This window comes from Pygocentrus nattereri, chromosome 1 (assembly GCF_015220715.1).
Source record: "Pygocentrus nattereri isolate fPygNat1 chromosome 1, fPygNat1.pri, whole genome shotgun sequence".
In the NCBI taxonomy this organism is placed as follows: Eukaryota; Metazoa; Chordata; class Actinopteri; order Characiformes; family Serrasalmidae; genus Pygocentrus; species Pygocentrus nattereri.
The window spans coordinates 20,678,217-20,696,612 of NC_051211.1; the positions used below are offsets into that span (position 1 = coordinate 20,678,217).

At 37.9% G+C, this 18,396-nt stretch overlaps 1 protein-coding gene across 1 annotated transcript; it reads left to right on the plus strand.

Annotated features, from left to right (window-relative positions):
• The first annotated feature begins 2,300 nt into the window (after positions 1 to 2,300).
• si:ch211-232m10.6 (uncharacterized protein LOC572203 homolog) lies at positions 2,301 to 14,210 on the plus strand. The gene is made up of 7 exons (XM_017718581.2): positions 2,301 to 2,374; positions 4,066 to 5,184; positions 8,292 to 8,492; positions 10,477 to 10,524; positions 10,726 to 10,884; positions 12,752 to 12,863; positions 13,564 to 14,210. The coding sequence occupies exons 2-7, from the start codon at positions 4,989 to 4,991 to the stop codon at positions 13,973 to 13,975; spliced, it is 1,128 nt and encodes a 375-aa protein (XP_017574070.1). The 5' UTR covers positions 2,301 to 2,374; positions 4,066 to 4,988; the 3' UTR covers positions 13,976 to 14,210.
• Positions 14,211 to 18,396: the final 4,186 nt, after the last annotated feature.

The window sequence follows — 18,396 nt, forward strand, 5'->3', positions numbered from 1 at the left end:
GCTATTACAGAGGAACCACTGGACAGGTTAAGTGGAGGGCCTCTGAATGTGAAAATCAGTTTTCCAGCCATGGGCATAAGCCACTGCGTGCCCAGGGTGGCTGTTGCTTCTAACCCCATTCCCGAACAGATGAATCCGATGACTGCAAGAGCGTTCAAAGAGTATTTAAAGAGAATGATGTGTATGTAAGTGAATTATCTACTATTGTCATCATGTCTTTATTAGTATAACATTGTTTAAACTGGGCATTAACTGGGTAAAATCTTTGAAGCTTGTGATAGTGTGACCTCGCTCACTATGTTTGTTAACAAGGTGGCCAAGCCAACCGTGCTCAGCTCACATAAGTTAACTGGAGAACTGTACAAATAGTTGTGACTGTGTACTCAGCAGATGCGCTTGTCAAACAGTCCACCTGCCAAGATTTGACCCTTTTTGAATCACTGCATTGAAAATTCACTACTTGAAGCATCATTCATCGCACACATGGGTGACATCTGGTGGTGAAGTGCATGTTGTGCGTTTAATGATGACACTAAACTGTACTTTTTAGATGTGCTGCACCTGCATGCACATTTAAATAGACTGTTTTTCAGAAATTTTGCTTATAATAATAATAATAATAATAATGACTATACATAGCCAAAATGAAAAAAAGAAATGATGCCTCTTGACAGGTCAAATACTGTGATGTATGTTTTCACTTTTTATATGAAGATAAATAACAAATTTTCCAACTCATGTGGAAATTGTGATCTTATACAGTGAAGTGAGTCGGTTTGGGATATAATTAAGAGATGCATGAGACAGATGTGCTATTTTGTTCATATTATTTAAACACCTCAGTGTCCCTGCTGGACTGAGAATAACCCCCCCAACCAAAATATCCCGATAACAACGTCCTGTGACCACTGAAGAAGGACTAGAGGATGACCAACACAAACTGTGCAGCAATAGATGAGCCATCGTCTCTGACTTTACATCTACAAGGTGGACTGACAAGGTAGGAGTGTCTAATAGAGTGGACAGTGAGTGGCCCCATATATAAAAACTCCAGCTGCACTGCTGTGTCTGATCCACTCGTACTAGTGCAACAAACGCTAACACACCACGCCAGTACAACTGCAGTTCTCAGAATGATCCACGACCCAAATAATACCTGCTATGTGATGGTCCTGTGGGGGTCCTGACCACTGAAGAACAGGGTCAAAGGGTGAAACAAAGTATGCAGAGAAACAGATGGACTACAGTCTGGATTTGTAGAACTACAAAGCCCATCTATATGATATGTGGAGCTGATAAAATAGACAATGAATGTAGCTACAAGGAGGTGGACTTAATGAAGTGGCTGTTTAGTGTATAATAATAAGAGAAAGATTTAAGATGAACATCAATAATTTAGAGATTAATTGACATATTTACGTTTATCATCGCTCCAGCTGGTTTCCTGATATGTTTAATCTGTAATGAGGAACTGAAAAACACTAAAAAGTCACGAAGATTGTCAGTTTCACATTCACCAGCTTCTTGTTCGAATTTTCCCATTCCACTTTAAATGGCACAACAGTTCGCTACATAGTTAGCTACATTCTTGCACACCAGGCATCACTTAAGATGGAACGGGGAAATTCGAACAAGAAGTTGGCCGGTGAGAGGCGACTTCAGCCGTGTAAAAAGTCAAACGTTGAGAGACATTTTACAAGAAACTGTTCTAATTTTAAGGAAACGTTTCCTGATGGAGATGCAAGGAAAACATCTATAGCTGAGGTAAAGCTAAAATTAGAGCAAAGTAAATCTGTGTTTTTGTTTATATTAGCTAAATGTGTTAGTCTATGCTAGGACATTAGCACATACTGAGACATATTTGCAGCCAAGATGAAAAAAAATTAGTTCAATAAAATGGACATAAAATGTTGTGGTTCCCAAGATGGTTGTTGAAACTTGACAAAATAGCTCTTCTTAACATGTGGGATGCCGACCCCTGTACTAGCCTATTGTTGTTCAAGAGATGAGATCCCAGTGCATTTTTTTCAGTTTAAGTGTTGAAAGAGGTTGAACAGATGAGGTTGATACAAGCCTGCTAGGAGGACATGAGGTAATCATCATGATTACAAAGTTTTTTTTCTGGGAGGGAAAAATCTGCAATGGAATGATTCAGAAAAAAGAAAGAGAGAATAAAGGGGATGATGCTCAAGATTCGGCCGAAATAGGGAGAAAAAGGGTGGAGAAGGAACAGATGGACTTAGGCGGATTAAGAGGAATCTGGGTGAGTTTGTGATAGAAACTCATTCAAGAGAATGTGATGAAGACAGGAAGGAGAAAAAGAAAGGAGAAGAGAATAACAGGAGGATGGAAATGTAAAGTCTGTCTAAAAAAGGTATGTTATTTTTGACTGTTTGTGAATAATTCTTTAGGAAAAGAGATGGAAACGGAAGGATAAATGGGTCAGTAGAGCTTTATGCATGAGTGATGGAGACATTTAGTGTTACTAAATGTAGCACAGTAAGATTTTTGCCTTTGCACTCATATTGAAATATACATTTTCAAAAAATATAAATTTTCTACACGTTTGTAATCCCTTGCTGCATTAACTTCTTTTGTTATTTTATGTGCAGTAATACATTGTCAGAAAAACTGGTTTTAATGTCCAACTGTATCTTAGATAGGTTTTTCCCTGTAGGCACATATTTGGACTTAACCTGATGTTTAAAGCAGAGCAGAAGGCTGGAGGTGACAGAGGGTGTGTGGAGTGAATGCAACTTAAAAAATATAGTTGCAATGGATTATGGTACAATTATGTTCAACCCTGCCTAAAGGTACTGAAATGTACCCTTGAGGCTATCACCCCAGTGACATCACCTTTCAGCACCTTTTATTCTGAGAGTGTATCTTATGCAATGCAGATGAAAATATAACATCATTTTTAAATAGTAGATAGTAAAATGTATTAAAATGAATGATGTTTTATTTTATGTGAGAATTCTAAACAAGCAGTACACAGCATTCTGTAATCATCCACGGACAGATAATTTTGTCATTATCTGCCTTTTGATCTCCACCTCTTATTCTGATTCTTATCATTTTATCGCTACAGCTCCATTTAAATTTGTATTTACAGCTACCCACAGCCCAACTGATTATTTACAACCTGTGGAGTAACTTATTAGAATCATTTTTTGCATGTGTCTACCACCAAACTGCTTTTATATAACTGCAATCCGTTTGGTGGTGTTGCGTGTCCACATTCAGTTTAGCTCTGTGACTGTTTGAGATTGGAGCAGCCAACTTCAAATACTTTTAATTTACTTGTTTTGCTCCATCCATGCTCTGGTTCAAAGACTCAAAAATAAACAACTGTGTTTTAATTGAACATAAATCACCATGTTAATGAATTTATTCAGTATATTTTTATAAGATGCTAAGGAGGATTATAAGATTTAAGGAGATTTATAAGATTTAAGGAGGATCTTTCATTTTATTTATCCTGCTGTGTTATTATTATTATTATTACCATACTAGATAGACAGAAAGATGGATGTATTTTATTTTTCTGCATCATTTGAGCACAGCAGCTGCCCTTTAAAATTAATTTTAAATAAAATTCATTTTAAATTAGATGCAAAGCTTGTTTCCACCCACTGCTGCACAGTTACTATTTTAAAGACACTTGTTTTTCTTTGGACAGTGATGATATACATTTTTTTCTGGGACATGAGGTTCTGAATAAAGTATTAATACCATACAGGTAAGACAAGAGACAACAAATTGAGGATGGCATGATATTTAAAACAGACAAACAGCAAAACCAAGCAAAGCAGCCAAGATTGAAGACACACCACAATAAAGTTATAACAATTTAAAATCAACAATTTAATTTATAATAATAAATATGAGAGCACTCTAACACTGCAAATATTGCATTTCTTCTCCTTATAATGACTCCTTTTTGCCATCATGAAGGAAAGAATAATGAAATAACTCCTAACAAACTCATAATGGACTTTATATCTAATTCTGACGCAAACTGCTATCTCACACTGATCTCTCTGGTTTCATCTCTTGGTTCAGGTGTCTTGGCCAGCTGCTGAAAACAAAGGATGAATAGACAGAACAGACGTACCTTTCTCTGAGAGACCTAAATCATAAAGGATTAAAAAGAAACGGCAGTAGTGCTTGAGACGTGGAATGAGTAAGAAACAGGAGAAATCTTAATCACCCCAGGAAACTAATCTCTCAAAGTACACAAAGGAGGAGGAGAAAGTACAGACGGAGAAGATTAGACAAATGAATGATTGTGTAATGGCATAATTGTTCAGGACCTTCTTCACAGTGACACAAGCATGAGTGAGAAGTGACACCTCACGGTACATTCTCCTGAACGTTCTTCATAACAAAGAACTTTGAGGATCCATCAGTCATGAGCTGATGGTTAAGTGACTCGAGTAGAAGAGTCTCAGTCTGTGGACATTAATGCCATTGCTTCTGAGATCCATCAGCACTTTGGCAACACTTATGGATGGTGTGCTGATGTGCAGCATCCAGCTGGAAACAAACTGAAGCCCGTTGCCATCTCAGCACATCTGTCTCTTCTCTTGTCCTCCCTCTCTTAATCCACAGCTCTTGTTCCACAGCTTTTCTGACCTTTGCTATTCAGCTTGTTTACTTCTTCAGCTCCTCTGTTTATTCCTCTGCTGTTTACACCACTCCTCCTCTTGATATTAAACCTCCTTCAATCTGGTCCTGAGAGCCCTCTAAATCCGCCTGTGCATGACCTGCACAAACAAGCTCCGCCCACATCACTCAGTGCATCTCACACCACTGTGTCTTCCTATCTAGTTTCCTTTGCTTTGCTCTCTTTCCTCTGAAACCCTGTAGAAGACTGTACAATGTTTCTTCTCAGGACTGACCACATCCCTTCTGCTCTTTATACCCACCAGTAGAAAAACATCTGGCCTTTGTTTTCTGTCTCCCTTTTCCTGTCTCATTCCATCATGTTGGAGCACATGTCCAGGCGTAATCGTTCCCTGCTGTCCCTCTCTCTAACCTCTCTGGCCCTAACTCTCTCCGTGCTGGCCTTCTGCACCTCTTACTGGTGTGAAGGAACCCACAAAGTGGTGAAACCTCTCTGCCTCTCTCCTGTAAAAATGAAGAACTGTGGCCAGAACAACAGCCAGCCCTACACTACTGGTAAGAACAATTCTTACAGAAATACACTCTTAAAAAACCAAGGTTCCTCAATGGTTCTTGGCTTGGATGTTTGACTCCAATAACCTATCATTGGTACAGGACCTTTATGTTATGTGGAGGTTTTTAAACATACACATCCCATTTGCAAAACTCAGTGACAAACTGAAACTGTCATCGATACATACTTCAAAAGGATGGTTCTCCAAGGGTTCTTTACTAATGGCAATGGTTCTATTTAGAACTATCTATGTGGAATGCTTAAATGTTTCTCTGCATGGTGAAATGGTTCTTCACAGTGAGGAAAAATGTGTTGTAGGTGGTTCTTAAAAAAACAATTCTACATTATTCTGCACCAAAAAGGATTCTGATATTGTTACAATGTCAAGCTTGTAACAGTACAATCTCTTTTGGTGCTGTTTAGAACCATTTTCAAAAATGTCAATGAAAAACCTTCTACCACACATTCTCCATCAATCTGAAGAACCATTTCACCATGCAAAGAAATGGCATGAAATGGAGCTAAGTAGAACTCATGGTTCTAAATAGAACCATTGCCTTTACTAAAAAAACCCTTGATGAACCATCTTTTTTGAGTGTGAGGCCTTCAGTTGAAGCCATACATGTCAGTGCTCAGTCAAAGCTTGAAGCAAAAACCAATTTCTACCATAATGCTCATTTCTGCTAGCATCCCTATGGCATTCTCCTAGTTCATTGACGCTAAGCTAAGTTTCACAATGATTCAGGAGAGAGCTCTGGTGTAGAGCTGTCGCTGGTGTCCATTTCAACCTATTCAACCTATTCAACAACCCATTTACTAGGCTGCTGATTTTCTTCAATATCAGTAACATATCAAGGGCTTCCAGGAGGCCTAATGTGACATTTTTTCCTCACAACATTGATCCCGCCTGTTGGAAATTAAAACATGATTAGTTGATTCCATGCCAGTTTGTGATTATGCTAATGGTTCATGCAACACATTAGGCGTTCTCTTCAGATCTTGAAATGTTAACCAATAGCAAAGCTTGGTTAACTGTATTTACCTAGGTAGCACTGAGTAAAACAATTCCTGATTGGCCAATTTCCCACTAGATTTGGAAGAATTGAACCTTTTTGTTTCCATCTAAAACAAGGAAACAAGAATAGTACTGTCAGAGTTGTTGATTTGTCTTTATCATTACTATCTTAATTAATACCATTATTACTATCTTAATTAATGCTTTGAGTTTAAATAGATCATAACATAGTCTTCGTAAATGTCTATGGTCTGAATACTTTATAGTTTTTGACACCATGTTACACCATAGTTTTAACACCTTCTTACGTGCCTATAAGAATCTACAAACACATTCATAACATGCTATAATGCATCCATAAGGCATCATAAACATGGCCTTTAATATTTATAAATATTTACAAATATTCATAAAAAACGCATTTCACTTTGTAGCAGTGTATATTATGCATTATGAATTTTTTAACATAATGTTTTATAAGCAATGTTAGATTTTTCCAAAGAAACTCTGAGCTTGTAGAGAGCATTATGACTAACAAATCTGCCTAGTCATACACACAGAACACCTTTATGTACTTGCTATTAAGGGAACAGATTGTTATTAATAGATGTAATATTATAACCCCTTTGAGCTTCTAAGCTGTATTTGACAGCTCTAAGTAAAGTGAGACATTTTATACTAAGGCCTCCTCCAGTGTGATTGAGGCTTCAAGCTGACTAGCAGAATACTAGCAGAAATTAGCATCACTGTAGTAATCAATCAAATAATTCACTCCATAGTAATTCATTCTCAGTGTGATGTCACAGAGGTTTCAGGGAAAGGGCCTGATGGGTCCTTGAGTTTAAAATAACTCTGGGCAGAATAACTTGTTCTGGGCTGGCATCAAAATATTCAGGACTAAAGTGCAGAAGGACCAGCCCTAAGGCCTGTGGTGAGAAGGCCTCCATGCAGGTTCCATGCGGCAAGTAAACCTATATGTCTCACTTTACATAGAGCTGACAAATAACTGACAATCTTATATCTTATATCATATCATATTATGTTTTCTTTGGCACAATAACAGTACCTGCATTGTAATATGTTAAGAATGTGTTTGTAGATGCTCTTAGAGATGCTCTTACATTGTATTCATAGAAAATGTTACTGTTTTTTAAATAGTGTTTTTGTTGTGGGACTGCAGTTTGAAATAATTCAGTAGAGTGGTATATATATCAAAGGTACTGTGGCAAAAAGCATTATGGACCACTTTAAAATTGATGTTATATCCAAAATAGTTATAAATGGATATAAATTGTTTTCGAATAAAACTGTTCACGACTGTTGGAGAAAAAAACCTTGTATTTCCAAAAAGGCCTTTTACAGGAAAAAATTTTAAATATAAATTTCAATATAAGTCATTTTGGACTGTTTGTTTTAAAATTTTTACACAAAGTGAATGGCAGTTGGCATTTTCAAATTATGTAAAAATTGGACATTTGAAGTTTTGTTTCCAGAGCCATGAAATAAAAGTAAAAAGATTTGCTTTGTTGGCAGTGAGTAATGTGGTATCAATTGGACGATCCTTAGCATTAGCATATTTGTTTGCTGTTTCATTTTACAATGATATGAACTTGGTTGGATGTTTTAGTAAAAAAACAGGAGAAAAATAAACTTTGCAGGTATGAATCCAGGCGCCCAATCTTGGTCCTAGAGATCTATCTCCCTGCTGAGTTTAGGGTTTTATATAGCACTAAAAAGGGTACTTCTATTGTAACAAGCTTAATGTTGTAAAGATAGAAGAACCCTTTTTGGTGCTATATAGAGCCCTTCATAGAACCATCTACAGCACATTCTCAATTAATCTAAGGAACCATTTCATGATGCGAATAACTCTTTAGGTTTCTTTGAATGTTCATGGTTCTGTATAGAACCATTTTCCTTAGAACCCTTGAAGAACCATCTTTTTTAAGAGTGTATTAATGCTGGGTAAAATATATTGTGGCTTCTATATACTCTATCAGGATTTTTGTATGTATATTTCTTACATGTGAAATACTGTATGTTCATACTCACAAACATTAATCCATTTTTTGTCCACCTCAAACCTGCACACAGAGAGTCCCACACCAGACCCCAAAAAGTCTGAATCCAATGTGACATTGTCCCCAAAGCAGAAGGAGGAACAAGCCCTTATAAGAGCAAAGAAACTGGCCAATGCAGTCCACTACATCTGGGAGACAGGAGAGGACAAATACATGCTTCGATACTTTCACACTGGTTTCTGGTTGTCGTGTGAGAAACACAATGAGAGTGAAGGTAAGAGCTCTAGATCTGTGCTCGCTAAGATGTAAATTTCAAATTTATCTTGTCAAAGTAACATTAATAAAATAATAATTTTCAAAACCAAAGTAAGTTATTTAAAGATATTTTAAGGAAAATGAAAAACGAGACACTGGATGCATATGTATTCAAACCCTTTGGAAGCTCCAAGCTTAGATGAAAAACATTCTTAACAAAGACTAAATAATTTTCTGCTTGTAATGTTAAAGAGAATGGAAACTGAAGAATATGATATAGTTATAGAAATAGTCATTCCAATGTATAAATTCAAACCAAAATCAAACCAGACTCAGAACTGAGCATCTGAGCATAATTTACACTTGTGAGGGACACCACAGAGAGCCCAGTACTAAATGATGACAAGATTTTGAATGTTATGGCAGACTTTAAAGAAAACATGAGTGACTCGTCCCAGATGTGGGAAATGTTTTGCGGTTGAACAAGGCCAAGATAGAGCTTTTTATCCAAAATTGAAAGCATTGTGACAGGTACAAACCTTACATTGTATATCAGATATACTATATCTTTCCTTCAATGAAGTATGGTGGTGGCAGTATTGTGCTGTGGGGATATTTTTCATCAGCACGACTGGGGCATCTTGATAAAAAAGAAATAAATAAGTAAATATGGGAAAGTACTGTAGGAGAACTTTTCAACAGTATAGTGATACCATGCAAACACACAGTTAAAACAAAACTGTGGCTCATAAAACAAAAAGTGAATGTCCTGCATTGGTCAAAGTACTGACCTCAAATCTACTCAGAATCTGTAGCACTATAAAAAAACATTGCTGTCATCCACAAACATCCAAAGAACCTGGTTCCAATCTGGTGAGATTAATTGGAAAAGAATCTATAGGCCTACCTTTTGTTCTTGAAAGCATTTTTAAAGTACTGAATTAAACTGACAAACAACCAGCACAAGCACCACATATTTATCTATTTTAACCACAAACATTTTTCAAATATTTTCAAAAGCTTTAAGCTTCTTTTTTAATAACAGTCACTGATATTGACCATTTTTTAATTCTTTACAAAATAATTTCACCACTCACAGAGTCTGTTCATCAAGCCATCAGGAGCATCTGAATATGCCATAACAAACCAGCTCTCGGGGCCCATCAGATGATCCACATTTTAGCTCCATCCTTTTGTATTGTGATTTGGGTTGGAGCAAAAATGTGGACCCTTTATAGAGGCCCTGAAGAAAAGTTTGAAGACCCGTGGAATGTGAAAATCAAGTGGGTCTCTGCACAGTATATCATCAGTGGTCACAGGAAACTGTTGGCTGGATATTTTTGGTGTGTTGACTATTCTCAAAACTCCAGCAGCACTGATGTGTCTGATCCACTCGTAGCAGCTTAACCCACTCTAACAGAACACCACTATGTTAGTGTCACTGCAGTGCTGAGAATGATGCACCACCCAAATAATATCTGCTCTGTGGTGGTCCTGTGGGGGTCTTGCTCATTAAAGAACAGGGTAAAAGGGGGCTAACAAGGTGTGCAGAGGAACAGTTGGACTACAGTCTGTAATTGTAGGTGCACCTATATGGTACGTAGAACTGATAAAAGATTAAATGGACATCAATTGTAGACTGGAGATTCATTGCCTAATAAGCAACCTTATAAAAATAAAAAACCAAAAGAAGAACCTGATCTTTTTAATACAACTTTGGCATCATTGTATGTGTGAGAGCTTAATGGACTGAGCCAGAAACCAGATTACAAGGCACATCTGCTTGCAACTCACTGGCATTTGGCCTTCTCTTCTTTTTGTAACACCGCTGAGACTTGTGTCCGACAACCTCTTCCAAAGCGTATTCTAAAATCAAAAATACTTTTGGTTTTATCCAAATGTTGACAAGAACACATTAACAAATGGTTTTAAAAAATTATTTGAAAGCTTATCATTGGGTTTGAAATCTAAACCGAAAAGTGTCTTTCATTCATTTGTTCCAGGAGAAAAATGCCGAAGTTTCATCGAATTGACTCCTGGAGAAACGCAAGGTAAAAATATTCTCCAGGTGTATGAATTTTACAGGGCAATTGTAAAGGTATATGGTTTCTTAAAACTACAGTTACTTTATAATTATAAGACTGTATATCACCAGAATGGCTTCATGAATTTGTGCCATAGTGTGACGTAACAATATTCTGGTAACAAGCTGGAACAACTTACATTCCTGCTTTCTTTCTGGCCACCTTTAGGGGTTCTTTGGCTATCTGTGGTCTCAGAGTTCATGTACATCACTCTGCTGGCCATGGGATTCCTCATGATGTTGGTGGAGATGCTGTTATTGTGCTTAAATAAGGAGATGTACTCACTCAAGATCAATGCCTTTGCTGCCATTTGCACCGTTCTGTCTGGTGAGGTGACTCGTTTCAATGCCTTAGTGACAGTGAATAAGCCTTAAACTGGAGTTTAATGCTTCACTCTTTAAATAAAGGTTCCTGGATGGTTCTTGTCTTGAAAATATGGTTCTCAAATTGGTAATATATATATTTTGTGGAAGTTCTTTACACTAACAGATCTCTTTTACAAATAACCATCCACCATCATCTATAAAGAACCATGCACTGAAAGGTTCTTTAAGGAACCAAATGTGGTTCTTCTATGGTATCACACAAAGAGCCATTTTTGACACTTTTATTTTGAAGAGTGTTGATTTGGGAGGATTGGCTGGGTACAGAAAAATCCGGAGCTCAGCCCAGAGCAATGTAGGATTGATTTGAGAGATCGTCCTTCCAGAGGTTTTATTGTAAATCAGTCTTTGTGCAGTTGTTCCTTTTTATTTAATGTGTATCTGTACACTTAAAAAAAGAATGAAATTGCTTTTGGGGTTAATCGGTTTGCTCTCATTGCTTAAAAAGGGGGAAATCCACCAATTTTTCAAAACCTCTGCATAGCTCAGTCATTGGGGTGTTAACAAAGCCATTCAAAGTGGTTTGGTGTGAAATGCTGCATTGATTTCTACACAGCGGTGGTCACGAGAACTAAGAATGGCAATGTTTTCAGCACAAATATAGTGTTTTTCTTTATTATCCAAAATCACCAGTGAACATGCACACGTCCTTTTATGTAACAATGGTGGTAAGTCTGGAAAAAATCGATTTTTTGGAGACTATTTTGCCTCATAATGCTCTTCTAGTATCTCTCTGCCGTTATTGTATTAAAAACATTTTAAGCAAAAGATTGTTGCAAATATATTGTAAAACAATGTGTCAGATTCAGATATCAAGCAGCGTATCCATGACAGCTTCGTGTATTAACTGTGTGTAAGGCTTTTAGATGTCTGGTTCCTTTCACCACCACTATGAACAATTCTCACTCTAAAATTCTCTAGAACTAAACCACTCTGAATGACTGTTTACATCGGAACTATGTAATAATGCAGAAATTTAGAAAAATTCCCCTTTAACAAATACATACGTCACTGAAACTGAATTAGTTGTGTTGTTTCAATGAAATTAAGTGAGTTCTCAGACTTACCTGTGTTAGTTTGGTCAGTGGAATCTTTTCCCATCGGCTCCTGGCATCAGCTATTAGTATAGTGATTTACTTGTTTTACTCCAGCTTTATGTTGTCTTTCCCCTGAACTGCCTTCCATTGTCTTATTCCACACATCTTTACAGCTACTTAATGCACTTAATACTCTGTCAAACTTTTCATGCCTAAAATGAACAAGAAATAATGTTTTAATTACAAAAGTTTATACTAAAACAAAGCATTATAAAGCAGTCTTGGTCTTTTTGTGGACTGATAAACATTGTTCTGCAGTGCCCTGCAATTTTGTATATTTTGCAGTTGGTCTCAAATGAATGTTTTTTTCCAAAAAGTAATTTCTCTTAAAATTGTATTTTTATTGTATTTCTTATACTTCATATGATACGTTAGCAGAATGTAGCTGTTATATGAACATTTTATTTGATGTTTATTAAACTTGACATTTTTTTAAAACAGCCACTTTACTTAGAGGAATTACACTGTAGTGGATTTGCCTTTTTTTACAGAAACTCAGGCATCCATGCATTTAATCCTTTGCTCTCTAATCGTGTCTACTTCTCTTTCTTGCACGCACTCTCTTTCTCTCTCTCGTTTTCTGTCTCTCTCTCTCTGTCTCTCTCTCTTTCTCTCTCTCTCTCTCTCTTTCTCTCTTTCTCTAATTTTTTCTCTCTGAAATTGAATGTTATTGTATTCCATGTTTTACATTTAAAGTCCTTCTCCTTCTTTCAGGAATGATGGGAATGGTGGCTCATATGATGTACACTACAGTGTTTCAACTGACTGTCAGCATAGGCCCTAAAGACTGGAGACCACAGACCTGGGACTATGGCTGGTCTTTTGCGTAAGACGTCTATATGTTGTATGAAGAAATCTAGATGTTTTGTTATAACAAATATATATATGTGTGTGTGTGTGTGTCTATAGGGTGACTGAAGACACCAAATAATCCAGCTTTTAAAGCACAATTCTTTTGCCATTCGTCTGTTGAACAAATGTTCAGCAGCATAACCATGTTATTTTAGTGCAGTGCCTTCTGAGGATCATGGGCATTCAGTGTTTTTCAGTCTTTCCCTTTATGCACAAAGATTTTCTTGGATTCACTGACTTTTGATAATATTGTGCACTATACAGGATGAAATACATAAAATACTTGCAAACTCTCATTGAGGAACTTTGGTCTTAAAATGACGGATTTTTAGCTGATGCATTTTTTGGTAAAGTGCCAAGCCTTGACCCCTGCTTGCTTATAGACTTTCCGGGATGCTTCTTTTATACTAGAGCATGATTGCTTCACCTCTTTTAAAATGTTTTCATTCCACATACTGTCCCAACCGTAACACTGCTTGTTGTTAGCAGGCTCTGCACAATACGTATTATTATTAAGCACGCCACTGACTGTTGTTCTTTACTGCAAATGACCTGTGATGCACATGAGAAAGTGTAACAAAGTGTAACATGCTGCGCTACCTCAAAGTCATTTCTGTGATTATTGTGATTATTTGTGATTTTCATGCTAAAACTAAATCTCTATTTGCTCTTAGCATGGCCTGGATTTCTTTCAGCTGCTGCATGGCAGCTGCTGTCTTCACCCTCAACTCGTACACGAAGACGTTGATCGAGATGAAGCACCGCACCCGCATTCGCCTGGAAGAGGCCCGCGCTGCCACCCATGCACCCCCTTATGATGAAGTCATCACAGCCCGTCCTGGCAGCAGTGTTTACTCTGTAAACCGACTCCTTCAGCAGTGCCAGAAGGGCACACTGATTGATGCCGCATGGCCCTCCAGGGAAGAGGGGCAAGCTGGGGTTATGGTAGAGGGAATGAACCCCCATGGACTGGTGCTGGTGGGAGGCTGCGGAACACAGGGCTGTGAGGACTGCGAGAGAGAGATGGACGAGATAGAGGATGCTCTGGAGAGAGATGAGAAGGAGGGAGTTGATGAAATATGCTGAGAGAACAGGAGAAAACAGTGAGCTGAAAGACTGTGAGGGAAAGACTAAATATGAAGCAGTGGTTGGAGAGAATGGAATCCATTAAGCAGTACCCACCAACCCTCCTCCTGGAGAACTACTTTCCTGCACAGTCTAGTACAGGTGTCGGCAACCCAAACGTTAAGAAGAGTCATTTTGTCCTTTCAACAAAAATCAAACCACCTTGGCAGCCACAACATTTTACATCCATTTTACCTTCTTGGCTGTAAGTATGTCTCAGTATGTACTAGTATAGTCTAAAAAATATAATATAAATGAAAACGCAGTCTTACTTACCTCAGATATAGCCCATTTTCTCACATCTCCAGTAGGAAATTTCTTGTAAAATGTCTCTCAACGTTCAACTTTTTATGAGTCTGAAATCAGATTCTTGTTCGTATTTTCCTGTTCCACCTTAAATGGTGCCTGAGGCGCTAGAATGGAACTGCCAGACTATTTAAGCTGGAAGGGAAAATTCAAACGAGAAATTGTTTCTCATTGCAGATTAAACATATCAGGAAACCAGCTGGGGAACTTACAAATGCAAATAAGTCAATATGTCTCCAAATTATCGCTGTTCATCTTAAATTTTTCTCTTTGCCTTTTCATTAGCAACTAGCTAGGTGAAATTGTCAGCACTACTGCATTGCTAGCTGACCAGCAGTCTGCACACAAAAGTTGGTGAATTAGCAGTTATAGGCTACATTTACTCCAGTGTTAAAGACCATTTAGTGTTAAAACAGTGTTGTAACGATCAGCAGAGTTTTATTTTACTGCAAAGGATGATTATTTTATTTTTTACCTAAAAATCTAATTCAGCTGTGGCGCCGCAACAGGGCAGTAAAAGAAGCACAAGCTGCTGACTCCTGGTCTAGTTCCTGCATTTAACATGTTGCTCCCACTTTCCTAACACTAATGCATCTGATCCAACCAATCAAGAACTTCCGAAGAATGTCTTTAGCAGGTGTGGCAGATTGTGGTTGGAACTGGACTCTGCAGGAAGGTAGATCTTCAGGAAGTGTTGGTGACCACTGCTGTAGACGAATAAGGAGAAGTGGAATGTAGCAAATTATGATTTACAAAGCTGATTATATTAGATGTGAAAAAATTGTGTCAGAGTCCATCCATCCATCCATCCATTTTCTAAGCCACTTCTCCGTCAGGGTCGTGGGGGGATGCTGGAGCCTATCCCAGCAGTCTTCGGGCGGAAGGCAGCATGTCCAATTGGCCTGACTGCATGTCTTTGGACTGTGGGAGGAAACCAGAGAACCCAGAGGAAACCCACAAACTCCACACAGAGAGGACCTTGGCCGCCTGGCCGGGGAATCGAACCTAGGCCCTCCTCGATGTGAGGCGACAGCGCTACCCACCACACCACCGTGCCGCCCTGTGTCGGAGTCAAGGTTCAAAATTGTTTATTTTTCCTCACAGTGGTGGTGCTATGATTCTACACAGCTCTGTATGTGTCCACAATAAACAATACAGGTAAGCACTAGACAAGACAATAGCAATAAACAAGACAATGCAGAACAATCAGAAACACCACTTATATTTTATGAGTGACTAATTGATGGAATAATTGTGGGAATGATTGTTGAAGTGTAAAATAACGACTGTCTGATTTGACTGCTTGATGTACAGGATGGAGGATAACCGAATGATTCTGAATGTTAAGTATTCCTCAATACAAAATCCTAGACCCAGCCCAGATAATAGACCCAGCCTCTGCTAATTCTGTTCACCTCCAAAGCGTAAAGCGTGCTTACCTGTGCTCCTGCTCATTTTCTTCTGTTAGCCTTACGAAGAACGTTGTTTGATTGGTAGCTCACATACAAGAACGGCATAACGGAACCAATTAATATTCTATTTTAGGAGGCAATGGCTATACTACAATCGCAATTCCAAATATTAATAAAAATAATAATGTTACATTGAATTCTGACTGTTCTTGGTACAAAAACACATAAACCTAATAAGTGGACTTCAGGGTGGAAAAAAAAAAACAAGAAAAATGTGCAAAAAGAAATGGTTTGATTTAGTCTCTGTATTGGCAAGTAAAATTGAGCACAGCAAGATTTAAGCAACATGGACAATTATGGTCCTGGAGGGCAGTTTGACAATTTTTGTGCTCATACATACCTGATCTAACTGATCAGTTAAATAGCAGATGGGTATTTCACAAAACAGGATATCTCTGCAAGCTCTTCTCCTACTGGACAGGCTGTTTTTTAGCCTACGCTATCAGGCTAATTGTGAAATCCTGCATTGTGAATCAGATCCCCATCCCCAATTTAGTGAGGAAATCGTTAAACTATGCTGGACTGCAGCCCTCCAGTACCACTGTGGCCCATTCCTTATATAGCCACTGCTGTGGAAGTGGTCCTCCTTTTTGAAGGATGTCTTTTTTATAGTAAACAACCACAATAGTTGTGTTCAAAGGCAAGAATTTAAACATTGACACACAAGTTTATAGAGTTTAGAAATCAGTAGCTGTGAACAAAGATGTGCCTTTTAGTTGAATGAGTCTGGCATACCTCTGAAAAACCATCTTCAAATTCATTCATTTTAATAGCTATTTAAAGCAAGCAGAATCTTCTCATACTACTTAATTACAGACTTAAAAAAAGTGACTCTGCAAGGGTTGTTTAGCAAAGAAGATGTATCTATATGAAACCATGAACACTCAACAAACCCTTTGCAAGATTAATGGGTTTAGATAGATAGATAGATAGATAGATAGATAGATAGATAGATAGATAGATAGATAGATAGATAGATAGATAGATAGATAGATAGATAGATAGATAGATAGATAGATAGATACTTTATTGATCCCGAAGGAAATTTAGCAAATTTGTTGCGTTGTGATAGCTTTCTTCAAATTGATGAAGAATCTGTTGTAGATGGTTCTATACCAAGCACCAAAAAGAGCTTGACAGCATCAATAGAACAACCCTTTTTGGTGCTATATAGAACCCTTTTTGAATCTGAAGAACCTTTTCATGATGCAAAGAACCTTTAAATCATCCAAACCATTCATGGTTTTATTTAGACCACATAAAACTTCATAAAACCCTTGAAGACCCATCTTTTTAAAGAGTGTAACTAAACTCAACACTGTTCGCTATGGGGTTTGTTTGAGCGATGGAGTGTCAGCAAAATGTTCTGCTCACAGTTCAAACTTCAGAGCAACTGATACTTATCTGACAAACTTAATACACCCAGTCATCATTCACTACATGTCCTCGTGGAACTCTGGTCAGTGATTCTAGACAAGGACTTAAGTATTTGTTAATAATGATCATTTTACATTGTTGTTTACCAAAAAGGGCATATTATTCAAAAAAGAAATATCTTGAACTATATCGGTATTGATAGGTACCGTATTTCAGCTACTACCTTTACGCGAGATGTTAGATGAGGAAATGAGTCTTGACACACAGCAGCTAGTGGGATTAAGCTGTAGTGTAAGCTTACTGATGAGTTGGGGGATAGTGGTATTGAGTTGGTTAAATGAGAAAGCCCTGCTTAGAGAGAGGGTTAATCTTCGTCTTGACGGACAACAGTCACGCAAATGAATAGTGGCAGCAATTCTGTAAAGATGTACCCTTTCGCTTCTTTGTCCTGAATTAACGTTGTCAGGTAACATCACCAAGCAGTCTTATTGTACTTTTAAAAATAAGGTGCTCAGAACACACACTGCCACTTTTAGGTGCCAGTTCAATGGATGGGTCTGAGAAAAGCCATTTTTGTAACAAGGTGTGTGATGTGAAGAACCTTTTTAAAGAACCACCCATTGAAATGGTATTTAGGAAACCAAAAAAGGCTCCAAAGAACCTTTTTTGCACACTCTTTTCTGCAGACCTAATGATGCACTTGTAGATTTTGGATATTGTACTTGGTAGGATGGCTGTGCCAGACTGTTGTGGTGGAGCTGGTGGGGATAATCTACTTTACAACAGGACCTAAAGCAGCAGCTCTTGAGGCCAGGTGAAGTCCTTCAGCTGGTACAGGAAACATGTCCTCTTATGAGCTTTCTTTGCAATGGAGTTGATGTTGATAAGCTCAGGCCACTGGCAACTGTAGTTCCCTAGACCTTGAAGGATGTGAGTGGAGGGCTTCTCCTAAATCCACTGTCTTACAGTATGCTGTCATAAGTGTGCTAAGTTCAGTTGTTGTGACTGTTGCAGTTTCTAAATGGTTCGTGGCTTAGATATGAAGTTCTAGGGTAACCTTTAATTGGTACAGAACCTTTATATCATGTGGAGATTCTTAAAATGTTAAATGAGTTTTGTAAATAAGATTTGTGAATGTGAAGAACCTTTTCAAAAACTCCCACATTATGTAAAAGTTCTACAGTAGTTCCTGCCACTGTGTATGTAAGCCAGGAAGCATTTAGGAAC

Bases quoted from the DNA above. Each gene is read 5' to 3' on its own strand.
- si:ch211-232m10.6 (XM_017718581.2), top strand. From the start codon at position 4,989: ATGTTGGAGCACATGTCCAGGCGTAATCGTTCCCTGCTGTCCCTCTCT. The intron at 5,185-8,291 runs GTAAGAACAATT...ACCTGCACACAG, and splicing joins CAGCCAGCCCTACACTACTG to AGAGTCCCACACCAGACCCC. The intron at 10,885-12,751 runs GTGAGGTGACTC...TCCTTCTTTCAG, and splicing joins CATTTGCACCGTTCTGTCTG to GAATGATGGGAATGGTGGCT.